Source organism: Ciconia boyciana, chromosome 2 (genome assembly GCF_034638445.1).
Source record: "Ciconia boyciana chromosome 2, ASM3463844v1, whole genome shotgun sequence".
In the NCBI taxonomy this organism is placed as follows: Eukaryota; Metazoa; Chordata; class Aves; order Ciconiiformes; family Ciconiidae; genus Ciconia; species Ciconia boyciana.
This window is the reverse complement of record NC_132935.1, coordinates 22,850,615-22,867,917: the sequence shown is the minus strand read 5'-3', so window position 1 is coordinate 22,867,917 and position 17,303 is coordinate 22,850,615. Positions and strand designations below refer to the sequence as shown.

The following is a 17,303-nucleotide window of genomic DNA, read 5'->3' as shown; positions in this document are numbered from 1 at the left end:
TTTTAGAATATAAATATAAAAACCAAGTTAACTTTTTAAATTCCTTGTTTGACGTATGAAAATATAACATCACAATTTGAAGAATTAACTGTAACTTTTTGTATCAAATAAATAAGACCTTTTACAAAAAAAAGGAGGTTATTTTATTGATCATCAAACTGTTTAAGGTATTTTACATGGTGTTATGATACACAATTTTTTTAGAAGACTTCATAGAAAGTTCTAAGAAACTAAACTCGCGTCTTGGCTTTAGCCTTCAGAAAACACGCATAACATCTACTCCTGTAAACCTGACTACAGAACAGGATGCTCTGCTGTTACAGTCTTAAGTCTCTCAACAAACTCCTCGTGACTTAACTGTGACCTAGATGATGTAGTGAGTGTTAAATACCTCATTCTGAATAACTAAGTAAAAATAGACTATTTATGCTCTCCTTCCCTCTTTTGCTTCTTGATAGACTGGATTTCAGTATAAACATCTATTATTGGTCTCCACTATTAGCATGCAGATACTAAATAATTTTACAGTTACAAAACTTAATTTCATTGCTCCAATAAAATAATTCTCCTGGATTTAGCCTTTCAGATATATACAATCACTTTGGCGTTAATTAAAAGCTAGATATATTAAATAGTTTGGAAGATATAGAAATCAGGCAGGTTGAAATGCCTTGGCTTTCAAAAAGTGTACTGGTAAAATGAAAGAATGATGTCACAGCTATTTGACTGCAGCCTCCAGACTGGACAAGTGACAACACTGATCATGCCAGCACAGCATTAGCTTCAGTGTTTTAAGTATTTTCTTCCAAATGCAACAAGTGATGTACTCAAATATTTTAAAAAATTGTACAGATTCTAAAGGGAAACAATAGTCATGTTTATATTACAAAATTGATTTTACATTAATGAAATTAAAAAACCAAGAAAAAGCATGTACAACATGCAGAAATCTACACTCTTCCCAGAACTTAAAAGGAAAAAACATTAAATCTGAGATAAGGAATTTATTTCAGCTATTTAGGATTAAATCTCAGCTTTTTTTCTGAACAGGTTATAAGATTTTCCCCAGGAATCTCTCAAATCGGTAGATCTTGTCTGCAGCTTTTGTTAAGAATGCTAGAGGAACACACCTGCAGCTAGGAGAGCACTCAGGCTTTCCTAACTGCAAGCTATGTGTGATATTGCTGCAAGCCAGCAAACTATACAGCTGGTAGTTTGTCTCTGAAGAACTGTACTGTTTTCATTGGCTTGGACGATGGGTTTTAAGGTATCTGAACACAAACAAGTTACTATGAGCTAAGCTATGGTGTGAATTTACAGAATGTCAGTTAACATACAGTACCTGATTGTGTACATGCTTGTAGCCTGTCTTTGCATTTATCCTGGAGCATGAGTAAGCTGTTCTGGGCCTAGAGCACACTAATCCAGGGTAGTAAGTGCATAACTTTTATTCTTTTCTTATGATTTATTCATATGTCTCCACAATATTTTTTGGACCCTGGGTGGCAGAGTTTACTCAGTGTTCCATTAAATTCATTCTGCGTACTAGAAAACACACAAAACCAAGTAAACACTCTCCAAAGACAGAAGAAGTTAGTAGCTGTTAGGGATCTATACAGTAATTTGCATGGTAAAGTTCCAGTAAATTTGATCTTCAGCTAAATACACATGGAAACTTTTATAATAAAAACCAAAGCCAGCCATAATGGCCACATGCCCTTTTCAGATGAGATTATCAACTGTATCAGTAGAGGGAATGGGATCGTGAAGGAAAAAGTGTAAATTGTTAATAAAGTTAAGTATACATAAAATGTGGTATGTGGCAATAATATCAACAGAAACAAGCAAGTGGATTGCTGAATTAAGATTCAAAATATTGAGCAGTTTCTGTAGTCTTCCAGATTTTAACCTAAAATTGAAACCAATTCCCTAATCTGTTAAATTTTTATTTAAAAAAGCCTTATTTCTGCTTTAGGTTAGTCTTCTGTTAAACAGGAAACTAAGTGATTATTCAGGTGTTTTGCTGGATAGTATTCTCCGCTCCTTACAAAACTGATTATTTCCCCCTACCTGTTGAATAATCTTTGCTAACTTACTTCCTCCTTAGTTAAGTGATACTTTCTAGATACTTCTTAACACCTTCTTACTAACCAGCAGAAGGCAGATGTTATGGCCAGTAATGTATTTTCTTAAATAAGAACTAAAAAAATAAAGCAAACCCAGATCTCAAAGAAGTACATATCCTTGACAGCAATTATTGGCATGCAAATAAACATCATTACTATACAAATTTACTGAGATGTACTGTAATTTCATTTATCACTAAGTTAGCAATCAATATATTCTTACAGTCCTTCCTTAGACCAAATCAGAAGACATTAATGGATCATTTTGGTTTTTTTAAAGAAATTCCTATGCACAATATTTTTTAGACTACTTACCGATTTTTTTTTTCCAGAGAATATTATTGAAAATAAGCATGGTCATATTTGTTATTACAGTGGTTTGAAAACTGCATCACTATGGGATTACTAGAAAAAAACCTCTCATTTTTAAAACATAAGCTTACTTTCAAATATGCGTTTACTTAGTAATATTTGGTCAGATGTTTCAGTAATGGAGAAAGAATTCTGCTCAGAGAGAGAAAGAGAGAGAGGGCAAACGGGGAAGAGAGAGAAAATGAATAAACTAAGTGGCTAGCGATGCACACAACATACACTTTGGTCTGGTGCCAAAAGCAAGCTAAAAACCACAATGCAAGTCTGTCCTGGTATGAGACAAGAACTGGGTTTCATCAGATTGGCAATTACTCAAACCCAAGAATGGACAGCTGTTTTACAAAACAATTTGAGTTTCCAAACTGCACCCCACTGAGGAAGCATTTTTGTGTTGGATAAGCAATGGAATTTGGACCATTCCATATCCTAAAATCTGACAAATAACACAGAGGTGGATTCAGAAGACATTGCTGTAAACAGCTACATGCATAGTTTCTTCATGAGACTCAGATAAGGATTTAAGAAAGTTTTGACAGACCCCAGGGTTGCTTTTATATGAAGTTTTCCACTTCAGTAGGAGTAGAATCTGACCGACTGTTATCTTGAGAAGTGTCAAAACAGATTAGTCTGTTATTCTGGGCAGGCCAGGATGAACTGAATTGCTACACAGCTGCCTTCACCCAGTCACAGTACTATTATTTCACAGTTGCAGAGACATCTGTTTCAAGCAGACACAGCTGATTCAGAGAGGAAGGCAGCAATGCAGGAACATTCAGCAGAAGAGATGTTGGCAGGGTTTTACTATCTCCAGGTTCTTTCCTCAAAATACTACATGAATTCACAGTGTCAAAAAAGACTGCTGAAGTAAATCTCTCCCAGATCATAAATACAAAAAATAAAAGATAGATTCCTTATGAACCCAAGCTCGTACCTTTAATTATTTTCTTTTCTAAAACCAAGTAAAAACCCAGACACATTTTCATAAACAACAAAGGTAATACAGCAGGCAGGAGTCACTCTGATCACGTTGGGGATAATTCCTTTGTAAAATCCGTGAACTCCTTCTTTCCTTTAAAGACACAGAAAAACATTTAGTTTTAATTAATGTCTTTTAATAGAAATCAGACATAAAACAAAGCCTGGCATTTTTCTTCTTGCACTTTCACTGAGAGAGGTACTTCAGGTTAGGAATAACAATTTCAGAATAATTTCTTACTATAGTGTTTAAAGAGCCATAATATATCAAATCTTAACCCATCATTTTCTCTTCTGAACATATAATAGTATTCTGTAGGTCAGTTATTTAGCCTAGGGTTTGGGTAGTTGTGGGGTTTTTTTTAATTGTCTCAGTAGGAGGCAATTTACTATCTTTCTTCATGCCACAAGAACTGGTTAAAATGACTAAAAATTTCTGCAGCCTGTTCCAAAAAGCATTTACATATTTAATCTCACTGAAGCCCGCAGGGCTGAAAGGCTTGGTGGTTTTGGGTCATGTAACAGCAAGTGAGCCGAGGGTCAACGTAACTAAGGAAAGTCAGCATTTATTTTCAGAGAATTAAAGCACCTCCTCCAGAATTTTGATTCCACTGGCCAATAAATGAAAATCTAACTTCTCCCAATTTGAATCAGATTCATGTTAGGGCTGTTAAAAAAGTTTCAAAGACTTTTAATCTCAGCTCCCTATTTTCCAGCTTCACAGAGGCCTAGGACACCTGGAGCGATAAGTACAGTTAACACAGATCCTGAAAAGTGCTTGGGTGTGGTTTACACCACCCTCCGTAGGGCTCCAGGTTGCATTTGTTTTATCATGAGTACAGTAGTGGCCCCAGAATGGCTGTATACATTCACACTTTATCAGAACTAACAAGCCTTCCTATAGACTGCAGCACTGAAGGGCACAGCGCTGAGACATCAGAGCTATTTTTGCTTTGAACTGGCTTCAGTCAAAATGGTTGTACTGCCTCTGAGCCAGGGGTGGTCCTGGAACAACACAGCTTCATTCACTCATTCAGGTGGCACCTCTTAATACCCCAGGAGTTAGCTGACTCCACTCACGTCTCTCTAGCAATAAGCTGCAACTCAGAAACACTGTCCAAAGCAAGATTAATATTGGTTGCATACTGCAAAGTTGGCCAACCTTAGTAACTACAGAGTTCTGTGTGAAAACTCTCACATGCCCTGTGGAGCTAAAGGTCCTACGGGAAGCTGGGACTAGACTACAAATGCAGTCAGGCCACAGGGTAACCCAGGGACATCAGTATAAACAGCTCTGGCTAGCTCACTTCCTCCTGCCAGGAATTTGGATTAGCCACAACTCCCAGCAGCACAACACTCCTGTCATATGTGATAATCTAAAGCAGTTCAAGTGAGACTTCATTGTTTAAGAGCCCCAAAACAGCCAACTCAATGTTATTTTTTAACCTGTAAGTGAAATTTGCTGAGGAAGAGAAAAGGGAGACAGAATAAACAACAGAAGCCTGCAGGCCAGCATTGACCCTCTCCTATCTCCTCCTTCGTCCTTAGATTATTGCTATTAGTGGCATCTTGCACAAAATGACTTTGTACAGCTAACATTTTGTTTGCTCTGAGCTGCACTGGTTCTGCAAGTCAGCATGGAAGCCAGTAAACATAGTTCTGATCCTGTAAGATTCACCTTCCAAGACATAAGCTTTTAATTCTACATGCCTACCTCCATGTCCTGCGGATCACATCAAACACACCAGAATATGTATTATGCTGATCTTGAAGACGAGCTCGCACAACTTGATAGGGATATGTTGCTGACACAGCAAATATTTTGGATACAGCTGCCATCATTATGTATTCCACAGTGTTCTAAAAGCAACAAAAGTTACCAGGCTTGCCTTAAGTATGGTTTCAATTAGCCAATTTCCCAAAATCTTATTTGACTTTTAAATGTTGAACTAAACAATAGTCTAGATTTTCCCCCTTTATAATACCCACATTTAAAAAAAATGGCGTTTGCTATATACAATGCTACAAGTAATTCATTGTAAAACATGTGTTGTGCCCTCTCATTCTTATCAGGTGAAAAACACTTCTTCCAAAAGTAACTACCTTTGCCCAACTTGCACCTGACCAGTTTTCCATGTAAGTTTTTAAGACCACCACCTATGGTTCCACAAGGTAAGACAAAAAAAACACCCCTCCCTCTAAAATTCTCAAAACAGTTGCCAAAATAAGAACTTTGTTTACCTACAGGAAAACAGCGCTAACCAGTTGCTTGTTCCTAAAAAGTGAAAAAGTATTATTTCCTTCTATATACTCTGCATTCCAATTAATGTATCAATACTTTGTACATTTGGCTGTTCTACGACCTAGACAAATGGAATAAATTTCTGCTTATTCACATGACACAACACATTTTTATTCTCAAGAATCGTACCAATTTTGTATCTGATACTCTGTTTCTATACTTGTTGTATCTCAGTTTCAAATCCTCATATGCCATGAACTGAAGTGCTCCATGTGAAGTTCCAAACAGACCAGGCACAAATCCCTAAAAAAAGGAATAAAACAAGGTTAAACAGCAATGCACAAAAACTATCCAACTTGACAGAGCTCCGCTTACACACATACATATGTCCTCCATTACATTACAAATTGTGATGGCACAACTGTCACTGTGCAATATGACTCAAAGCCGATTCTGGGTTGGTATTCTTAATGGCAGGCATCACACAAAAGTGTAATAAATGTTACTTTTCTACAAATGATGTACAGGCTAAAGACATCTAATGAGTGAGCAAGATAAAGCAAGTGGCCTAGGGACTCCACCTCATAGAGCACAAGCACAGGTCTTAAAAAGCTGGTAACATGGATCAGGATTGTAAGAATACAAATCAAGCTGCAGTCTTGCAAATTTGCTGCTTAGTGCCTGCCCCTTTCCAGGGACTGGCACTAAGCTGTTTAGTTCCCACCTGAGACTGTTAAGGCAATGACAGAAGCTGGCATCTCAGTGGGGAGGGCCATCAGGAGTAGAGGTACAAAAAATTCTTGTGATCAAGTCCTGGAGATAGATATGTACATGTGTGCATGTGTGTGTGTATACATATATGTGTATCTATGATATATATACATTTCTATATTAAAAAATGTGTGTGTGTATATAGAATCATAGAATCATTTAGGTTGGAAAAGACCTTTAAGATCATCAATTCCAACCTAACACTGCCAAGAACACCACTAAACCATGTCCCTAAGCACACATCTACATGCCTTTTAAATACCTCCAGGGATGGTGACTCCACCACTTCCCTGGGCAGCCTGTTCCAAGGCTTGACAACCTTTTCGGTGAAGAAGTTTTACCTAATATCCCATCTAAACCTCCCCTGGTGCAACTTGAGACCATTTCCTCTTGTCCTATGGCTTGTTACTTGGGAGAAGAGGCTGACACCCACCTCATTACAACCTCCTTTCAGGTGGTTGTAGAGAGCGATAAGGTCTCCCCTCAGCCTCCTTTTCTCCAGGCTAAACAACCCCAGCTCCTTCAGCCGCTCCTCATAAGACTTCTGCTCTAGACCCTTCACCAGCTTCATTGCCCTTCTTTGGACACACTCCAGCACCTCAATGTCTTTCACACACACACACTTGCACAGTGGAAAGTTGAAGGGCACAGATGGAAAGCTAACTCATACAAGGACTTATGGATGATTTACATTAAAGAAAGAAATCTAAGATTCAGATCAGTTTGAGTGCATTCCTCACCCTGCTCAGAGCACATCCCAAGGCAGCCCAGCAGAGGTGACCAAAGGTGTAACAAAACAGTCTGGGAAATGTTCCCCATTTGTAAGAGCCAGTAATGAACAGTAAGAGTATAATATGAAAATATACAGAAACTTTTTCTTTCAAAAAAGTTGAAATGAAGGGGGTAAACAAGTATTTTCTGAAGTGTCTCCACAAGAAAGAGAAGGCAGGAATTCCTTCAGGAGCAGGACTAGCTCAGCTGAAAACGAGCTGACAGCTGCATGGATTCTGAGAAGCACCAATTCTCTTTTTGAGGAGTTGGTCACTTACACTGGAAAAATACAAATACATGGGGAATTAATCATCTTGGCCAGAAATGACTTAAGGGAGCCAAAAGCTTCCTGAAAACTGTTGCAAAGGGACAATTATAATGGAGCAAGTGATCAAAATGTGGGTAAAAGGACTCAAAGAACCAAAATTTCCCAAAAAATACTGGTATGAAACGGTTTTATCTTATCTCCCATGATCCATTCAGGTAAGACAGAGGAATTAAAAGATGTATCCAGACACAAAACTCTGTGTTAGACTAAATCAGAGGCCCAGAATGTTGAATAAAGACTTATCAATATACTCCTAAGAGCCTGCAGAAGGAGAAGAAAAAGAGAAGGGATCCTGGTAGGAGACCACTGGAATAGTGTAACAGGACACAATGATAAATTACTTCATAAACTCCTAACTTTCAGAAAAAAAAAATTAACTAAAACAACAGCAGGCATAAAGATTGCACAGAGCTTCTACCACTTCAGAAATTATCTCTCTGCATGCTATGGATTTAAGTTTATGATATTACAGCCATTCAGGAAGTGATTTTTAGGATCTCTCTGATAAATGAGGAAGAATTTCTTCTCACAGTAGAAAATAATGGTCATGAACTAATCATCAGTGACCATGATTAAATACATCAAGGGGTAGCTAAAGTCCCAGAAAAAACACTTGCCCAAATGGGAACAAGTGGAATTAAACCAAACATCTGTATTTTGTCAACTGTGAGCATAATCATAGAATTTTGTGAAGTTTGAAGCCAAAGGGCCACAACAGATGGAAAAGGACAACTTTGGTTTTCAGAAATCTTGGATCAGAAAATAAAATTAACCAGAAGAGGAGGAACAGAGAGAAACAAAATTATCGAAAATATCAAAGAAAAAATTATCTGGGTCAGCAGAACAAGTAACAGTATGAAATTTATGTATAGTGATAGCAGGGAAGATCTTCACAAACATTTGCCCGTGACCAGACAGTAAAACCGCTAAAAGACAGAATAAGCAACTGCTCTCTACTTGGAAAGAATTAGAATGATGTATTGATATCATAGGAGAATGAGGTAATATTTTCCCCACCAACAAAAGAAGAATGTTAAACAACATTTAAGAGTGCTAAACTCTTAAATTTAAGCCAGCAGATTTGGATAACTTGCACCCAAGAGTCCTAAAGCATCTACTGATGATACTTGCTAAATTAGTACCAGCACACTCTAAGTCTTGTGCTGATGGAGAAAGCTTCCAAAAACTGAAGGACTTTTAATGTTGGGCCAATATTAAAAAATGCAAGAAGGGAGTGAGGCAACTGTCAGCCAGTGCGCCTCAGTAAAACAAGAGCTGGCCCAGGCTTCTATTGATCACACAAACCAATGTGTTCCTATGGAAAAAATGTTTCAAAGCAAAACTGATTTCTTCACAGTAATGAAATATCTTGGCTGAGGAAGTTTTTGAAAGATATTCCTACTCTATTTTCTTATCTTACAATTTTACACAAAAATCTTTATTTCCACAAAAATTTATAGAATTTGATATTTATTTTTCATCTATAACATGACTGTGAAGATCAATTTTAAAATAATTTCACTTTATGTACTTCTTGTTATTTTTTATTTTAATATTCAAAACATATCTTTAGAAGATTTTTGCCATGAGGGCTTGACAGGATCAATGGTTGCTCAAAGAAGTCCTGTTTGAATTCTCTTTTGGAGGATTAGAACAATAGACAGAATTAAATATAGAATTAGAAATTTAAATGGTAAAGCATATAATTCTGATCAGTAGACAGTGGGAAGAAAATTTTATTTTAAAGTTGGCTTAAACAGCTGTAAGTGCCAAAGATCCAGGACAGGAGAAAAATGTCCCGTTGGTTAGTGTTTCAAAGGTCACCCATCACAATGAAAAGGAACATAGGCAAATGTATATAGTGGAAAGCCTATGCTTCTTTGTAAAGTAGGGAACAAGGTTCATTTGGTGATGTGGTACTCACATCACTGCCTGAAGTGTTTGAGCGCGCTCATGTCAGAGCAGCCTCTGCTATATATTTCAAAAGAACGCAGCAGATTCTCTTGTAATCTGTTTAGTGTTGTCTTCATTTGGGTTCTCAGTGTGCCAAAGACCAGTAGTATCTGAGTGCCCTGCTCTGACAACTTGTGCAGAAAGACACTGGAAGTATGCCACTATCTCCCTATGCATCTTGATTGCTTCATGGTGAAAAATGATACCATCTTCTATGTGAAAGTTACTTATGCTTCTGTCTCTCTGTAGAACCTGGGACTAAAGTTAAAATCAAGATGGCCAAATCTCAGTGGATTTTGCTATATACAAGTACAAAGACATAGAAAGTCACTTAGCTTACAAGCTTCACGTTTGCAAGAGGAAGGAAAAGAGTATAAGCAAAAGCATAGCAAAATAAAGAGAGCTAAGTGCCTTAGACATTAATGGACTGGAAAAAATACTTTATCCTCAAGAGTATAGAATCTTGCCTACCAAAGGTGAAATGACAACACAGAAGTGTCCAATAAATCTATTTCACTTGGTAATGAGCACACATTACTGCTAGGATTTTTTTGTTGTTGTTGTTGTTAGCATATTGCATTATTATTCTCAGTCTTGATGACTCTCTATTTTCCTTTAATCTCCTTAAATTTTCTGCACTTCCTGTTTATTTTACTGTTGTCTATTAAGCATTGCTCTATTTCTAATTGCTACTTCTACATCATCGCTGAAAGAGAACGAAACTGAAGATACAAATACAGAAGCATGGAGGCCAGGAAGAATGTTAGTTGAATTCTTAATTGATGTTTTAGTAGGCAGTCACTCTAGACTAGACATCTAACAGCTTCCTAAGAGCTCAGGGATATTTTATGTTTTTCTGAAAGCGCCAACTCCTACAATCTTACGATTATTTTACAATGTTTGGTCTCTCCTGCCTTACGCTTGAAAAGAACCACACAGCACTCTTAACATGGAGATAGTTGCATGACATTCAACTTCATGGAGAAGTAATTTTTAGAGCTCAGGTCTCCAACAGGTCTATAGGCGTGTTCAAATTACCTAACCTTAAGCTGTTTTTTTCCTCAGCCTGGTGTGCTGCAGAGCAGCTCTGTCCCTAGTCATCTGCGGGACGGAGGCCAAAGGACAAAGCCTAATGGATGGAGGGTGGGGAAGATCACTGACTAGATGATTACTGGGATAATCAGTGAAGGATAGGCTCCTGTCTTTTCAAAACCAGGCCAAGTTCAAGAAGAACAAATTACTGAGGAACTCAGCTTCAGCTGAACTATAGTTTAATGAACAAATAATAAAGACAGCTTTGATCCCTGCTAGAAAGATCGATGCATCCTGACATTACTAGTCTTGTGCCCCAAAGGACTGAAAGGAATTGCTCAGACCAATAACAGCATCTTGTGCAACAGAGAGCAAGATATGGAATTGCTTGGACAGAAATAGCATTCTTTAGAAAACTAATCTCAAATTAATCAGAAAGAAACTATTTCCAGATTTTATTTCCAACTTGTGGTGGTATTCTCCGAGATCGCCTTATTTACTATAAGGAACTCTATCTGAAATTATGAGGAAAAGGAAGACATTCGTGTGCGCTACAGCTCCTGCAACTCAGGGCAATTAACAAAACTTTAGCTGTCAAATTTCAAATAAAGCAAGAAAGAGAAAAAATGAAAACTCCCCCAAAAACAGAAAATGGAGGAAGGCTAAAGTATGGACAAGTCGAAGAGCCACCTGAAGAGGTGCCTTTTTCCCCAATATAGACAAAGTTGAGAGAATCCCGATGTCAAATTAAAGTTGCTCAGTATGCATAGTTATGTAGGTCACTCAGGACCTATCTAGGTCACCTTCTTTGCAGATTTAAGCAAGTAATTTGCTCTTTCAAAGGAATTACCTGGTTTAGTTCCCCACTTGCAGATTAACACTACAAAGAAGTGTCTAGTGCCAAAGGCAACACATGCTACATGCATGAATAATCTGAAAAGTAACTCAATGGAAGGACACCTTAAACCCTAACAGAAGGAAGAAATTAGAACTTATCTACATGGAACAGAGCAGACATCCAGGCAGGTAAATCAGAAGTCCTAACAATTTCAATTTAGGAATAAGTGAGGTGCCTTGTTCCTGGTGTCAGAATTTGGCATTCATCAGTATGTGGCATCCTAGTCTTTCAGCATAGGAAGGATTATATTTTTCACTGCAAATAAAAGAATTTAATGTTCAGTAATCAAGACAATTCCTAAGAGATAGTGTTCTTGTTCTATAGCATTACTTGCAGAAGAGCCATACTGAACTAAAATAGGTTTCTTCACACCTTCCAGGCACTGATGAATGCATCTTGATGTCACGGCCTGAAGGAAGGAGGAGGCAAAAACTCCAAATCCAGTTGCCATCTGTTCCCCTAAATTAAAGGGAATAAAAAACCCACACATACGCAGACCATATTTAGAAGTCTGCAAGCTTTATGCATCTAGAGATGACAGATTACAGACCTCAATAACTAGAGGGCAAATGAGCAGTTGTGAAACCATCCATTGTGTAAGAAAAAATTAGCAACTACTTTAGTCATGTTATGTTCCACAAGATGTCAGAAAGACAAAGATAAGGGATGAAATGGAAGAAAGCACTAGCAGCAAGATAGATTACGCTATTGCTGGCCTCCTTATCCAAATTCTAGTTATAGGAAGATTCCAAAAAATTAAAAAGCAGCTTGTAGTTTACTCCCATTTCAGCATTATCACCCAGTAGAACATGGCTTAGCTATAAAGCTTACACTCTATTCTTCAGTGATTTCCTACATTTCAACAGTATAATAGCTCTTCTTCTGCTTAAGCCTTTTCGCTGCAGTTCTTCAGTGGGAAAGACGACTCACAGAACAAAAGTAAGTGAGCTAATACAAAAAATGACTTGCATTTTTTTTTGTAGACAAGTATTTACAAGTCTCACCATGCTGCTGAGTGGTACCAGCCAATCCTGGAGTTTTTCTTAAATTTTATTACCTTATATAAGCCACGTATGCCCTCCATCTTGTATATCTTTATAAGAGCATCAAACATTCCTCTGTATTGCCGCTTTGATGGATCAACACCAGCGTCATATTGTAGTACAAGTCGTGTCTTCGTTACCCATATTGGGTTTGTAATACAGAGAGTCATGGCTCCTGAGAACAGATGGAAGTTAGACTGATTGTTATGCCAACTCCAAAGCTTGTCCCAGTTTGTTCAGTCCAGTGTAACACAGGCTTCTACAATGACAAAAGTACTTATCCTACAAGAGTACTCATGTTACTTAAAACAGGCAAAGTTTACGCCTACCATTGTTCCCTTTCTCTGCCTTCAAAGCTCACAATCAAGTCCAACCTACTCCTGCTGGGGGTACTTCTGTAGAGCATACAGCTTTTTGTATATTCCTAGTACATCCCCTTTTTTGCCTCACATTTTCACAGTCAGTAGTGTAATCTGTAGCAGATAGGAAACATAAGCAATTTCTTAGTGTACTCCTGATTACCCGAGTTATTCTTCAGGTATACAATTGTTCAACATTTAATGGACACCTCAGTCACGAGAAATTTGCTTAATCATATTGACAGATTAATAGAAGCAACCTGTTATAGCTTTATAGGTTATTGAAAATACAGTTGTAAAATAACCCATTACTATTTTTCACATCAAACAATATGCCTTATATTTCAACATTAAATGAATGCTCTGACATCCTAATAAAAAGTCTTCTCAATTGCCTAGATTAAATACAACACAGAAGCATGTACAAAAACATATGTTAGAAACAACATATTAAAAGTCTTGCTGATAGAAGTTGTATTTTTATTTCAGATCTTTAGTTTCTAAGAAAACTTGGACCATAGATAAAGATTTTCAAAGACCAATGACCAATTCACTTATCCTATTAACTTCCATAGGCATTCTCTTTTCCAGGTCTAAGTGTTAAACATTTAATGAGTTAACAAGCTGATAGAGGCAGATTTATATAGTTATATTTTGGGACTCAATACAGTACTAAATAAGGAAAACGCTTATACACAATGAAAACAAGGTCAAAAGTTATTTTGACAACTGCTATTTCTGAGCAAAACTGAAAAGACCACAGTGATCCATCTATTCATCTTAGACATAATTAATTTATTTATAGACAATAAATAATTGCATTTGGACCCCAACACTTACACTTGCCATCTGTAAGAAAAAGCAGCACTGACACACAAAGGCAGGGAGCAACATATGGAAAGGCCAGAAGCAAACATTAATGTTCTTTGCATTTAAACTCACCAGCCTCTGCAGCTGACACTAGGTGTTCGGTTGCACTGAGACTTTCCAGCTTCCCTTCCTTCTTGTAAGCTTTGATGGCATTGTAACTGGAAAATGTAAAATGTATTTTGGTAAAGGTGAAAACAAACCTACATCACTAAAAAAAACCCCCAAAACAACAAAACACCTCACTTAAGATCATGGAAAACATTAGGTGGTACACAGCCTTTGAAAACAGGTATCTAAGCAAACTACCTTTGTTTAGTTGATTAATTGAGCTCTGAGAAGTTAGGTCTTTAAAGTGAACTATGGTAATACAAAACTAAATTGATAAAGTATTACTGTCAGTATCAATGGGACTGCATCTTGAAACAGCTATCAGATCTCAGGAATTAACTTCTAAAAGAAACTGATTAGATAGCCTCCTTTTTATGGAGAGCAACAGTGACAGGTATCTATCTTCCAGCTCAGGAATACACTGAGCTTTCTTCTCTTGATCCAGTTTACAGTCCTTGTGGATTGAGAAACTGTCAACAGGAGCTGAACCGTCAATAGGAACCTATAGCAAAGCTTGAGGACTGAAGTACAACAAGAACAGAGTCTAGACAACTGGCAAGCGAGGTTTGCATAGGCATACCAACTAACTATTCCCTGAAGTGTTTCAATTAATAAGGATCAGCAGTAAATCAGGTCACAGTTATACAGCTATTAAAGTAGAAAAGACTGAGTATGAAAAAACGGACTTTATAAGTAAAGCCCATCAACTCACAAAAACAATGAAAGAACTGACTGTCACTATGTGACTGTCACATTATTAAAAATCAGTTAAACATTTAGCTTTAGTAGAAAACTTCATCATGTTCTCTAATTCTTAACATGTCAGTTTAGGTTTTTATTTTTCGCGAGGTTTTAAGCACAGTGTATTGGCACTTTAAGAGGATCCTTCATGAATTATGTCACCATCTCTCAAGTTCCTTAGTATTTTCACAGCACCAAGGGAATGCACTGTACTTGACAAAGTTAACAAGTCTCTGATTCAAATCGCTTAAATTCTAAAACAGCAAACCATAATAAAGGGTAACAGACCTGGACTTACTAAAAGAATCACAAGTTTATAAGCCACTTAGCACAGTTTTATACCCCCCAAAAGAAGATGCAGTGTATATCTGAACATTACATTGCACAGAATATGACACATTTTATAGTTCTACTTACAAGAAAAAGTAAAGTCCCCAGGAAGCCCCTGCTCCCAACATGTTTGGAGTTACCCCTTGATATAAGCCTCGTAGTCCTTCATGCTTCCAGACAGTGGTCATACAGTGGAGAATCCCATTGTATTTTGGCCTCAGCTCCAATCCATCGCTTACTATGAAAGAAAGAAATCATACTGAAAAACATTGCAGGAAGCATGAAGTTGAGCTGTGTAAAAGCCACCACAGAAGTACACAGCCTCCAAAGCAAACTGCAAATGAACATGAAACCTAACTGATCAGCTGTATTTTAAAAGTATACTTTTAAATGTATGCAAGAGTTGGGGTTTAGAGCTTCGTAAGTCTAGAGTTAAAGAACTTTTTTTAAAAAAAAGGGAAAAGAAACAAAAAAAGAAAAAGAACTTTTAAGCTCTGCAAGAGGAAAGTTCCCATCAATCTGACAAGGCTAAATAAATGCACTGCTGTACATTTTTGGTAAGCAGCAGCTTTGAATTGAAGTTTTTTGTCTCTTCTTTTTAGGGCCCCAGCAATTTTGCATCATATTTCAAGTGATACGCGTGGGGTCTTTGACAATACATTTCTATAAGGAGTTTAGACGAGCCCCAAATAACAACTCTTAAATTCAAGCTTCCTCTTTAAAATGTTCCATAAAGATCTGAGTACTTTCAACGGGTCATGTCTTATTGATTCCAAAATCAGTTTTTACCAGAACACTCAAAGGTTATTTCCATCAAAAATTCCTGTGTTCTCCTTCTATTCTCACTGAATGGATTTGCAGGAAAACACCAAATGCATACACTTCTCCCACCCAATAACCAAACAGCTGGTTGTCCAAATATTCAGAAAATATCACTGTCAAAAAGATAAAAAACATGCAAGTTTTTGTTTGACAGATTTAATTTAGAACACAGATGTTCACACAACTTATAGTGGTAACTACTATTGCTCCTACCGTAACAGCGAGTAAGTTGATTACTGATGACACGTGTGATACGCCACATGGTGAGATGACAAGAGGTAACAGACACAAGCTGGAACAGAGGGAATTCTGACCAGAACTTTTTCTCCATCAGAGTGGTCAAATACTGGAACAAGTTGCCTGAAGAGGCATCTTTGGAGGTACTCGAAACTCTAGCATACAAGACTCCAAGCAATCTGATCTAAGCAGACCTTATCGGAGTAGGGGGTGAACTCCATAGATCTCTTCTGACCTAAATTACTCTATGATGCCAAGATAGCAGCAGCTTTCATTCTTAGTATACACATAAGGCTAGATTGCAATTTTACTGAAAACTAATCTCAAAGTTTTACAGTCAGCGTAGTTTTTGTGTCCCCATCAAGATTAATCCTGGTAATCGTGAATTTCAGATGTTTTCTGTTCAGTGTCACATTTATTATTCATTCTCCTTTGAACTTTGTGTACAGGATTGTACATTGTGACAGACTTCAGGATGAAAGACAAAATGCTTTTTCTGAGCGCATTGTGACAAGGCCTCATCACCTTGACAATCACTCAAAACTAGAACACAAATTAAATTAAAAGTAGATCGCAAATTAAGTGCCTATTTTCTCCCTCCTGAATGAGCACTGCTAGACCTTTCCCAAAGACCTTTCTGATTTTTTTTACCGTGCTGCCATTAGATCAGGTTTATAAACACATTAAAGAACGTGGGAAATCAGAGACATGAATGTAAGTCTGTCTGTCAGTGATACTGCTGAGAATCTTCACAACATTGATTTCTGGTATCAGCTCTTACTTCCTGGTTGAAGACAAAACATAGGAGTCATTATTTGCAACCCAAACAAGCATGTGAAAGTAAGTGACCTCCAAAGGTCACCTAATCCAATCCCCTGCTCAAAACAGATGTAATTAGATCAGGTTACTCAGGGATGTGTCCAGTTGGTTCCTGAATGTTTCCAAGGCTGAAGAGATTACAGCCTCTCTGAGTAACCTCTTCCAGTATTTGACCACTCTCGCAGTAAAAATCCTTTTTCCTAATAAATAACTGGAATTTTCCATGTTCCCGCTTGTGCCTGTTCCCTCTTGCCCTACAACTATTCTCCTCCAAGAAGAATCTGGCTTCACCTTCTCTGTGTCCTCCAACCACATAGTCATAGACTGCAATAATATCTCCCCTCAGCCTTCTCTTTGTGAGGCCAAACCAATTCTGTTCTGTCAGCCTGTCCTCCTATATCATGTGCTCCAGCCCCTTCCCAAGTCTAGTGGCCTCCACTGGAATCACGCCAGTATGTCAACGTCTTCCTTGTACTGGTGAGCCCCAAACTAGACACAGTACTTCA

General features: G+C 37.6%; 1 protein-coding gene across 1 annotated transcript in view; it reads right to left on the bottom strand.

Moving 5' to 3' along the window:
• Nucleotides 1-1,432: 1,432 nt before the first annotated feature.
• SLC25A32 (solute carrier family 25 member 32) overlaps nt 1,433-17,303 on the bottom strand; it is a 17,332-nt gene continuing 1,461 nt past the window's right edge. Inside the window, exons 2-7 of the mRNA XM_072852069.1 lie at nt 15,007-15,157; nt 13,813-13,898; nt 12,526-12,686; nt 5,905-6,018; nt 5,188-5,333; nt 1,433-3,567 (exon numbers count right to left, since the gene is read on the bottom strand). Of these exons, the coding sequence (XP_072708170.1) occupies nt 3,432-3,567; nt 5,188-5,333; nt 5,905-6,018; nt 12,526-12,686; nt 13,813-13,898; nt 15,007-15,157 (794 nt within the window). The 3' untranslated portion in view covers nt 1,433-3,431. The remainder of the gene's footprint in view (nt 3,568-5,187; nt 5,334-5,904; nt 6,019-12,525; nt 12,687-13,812; nt 13,899-15,006; nt 15,158-17,303) is intronic.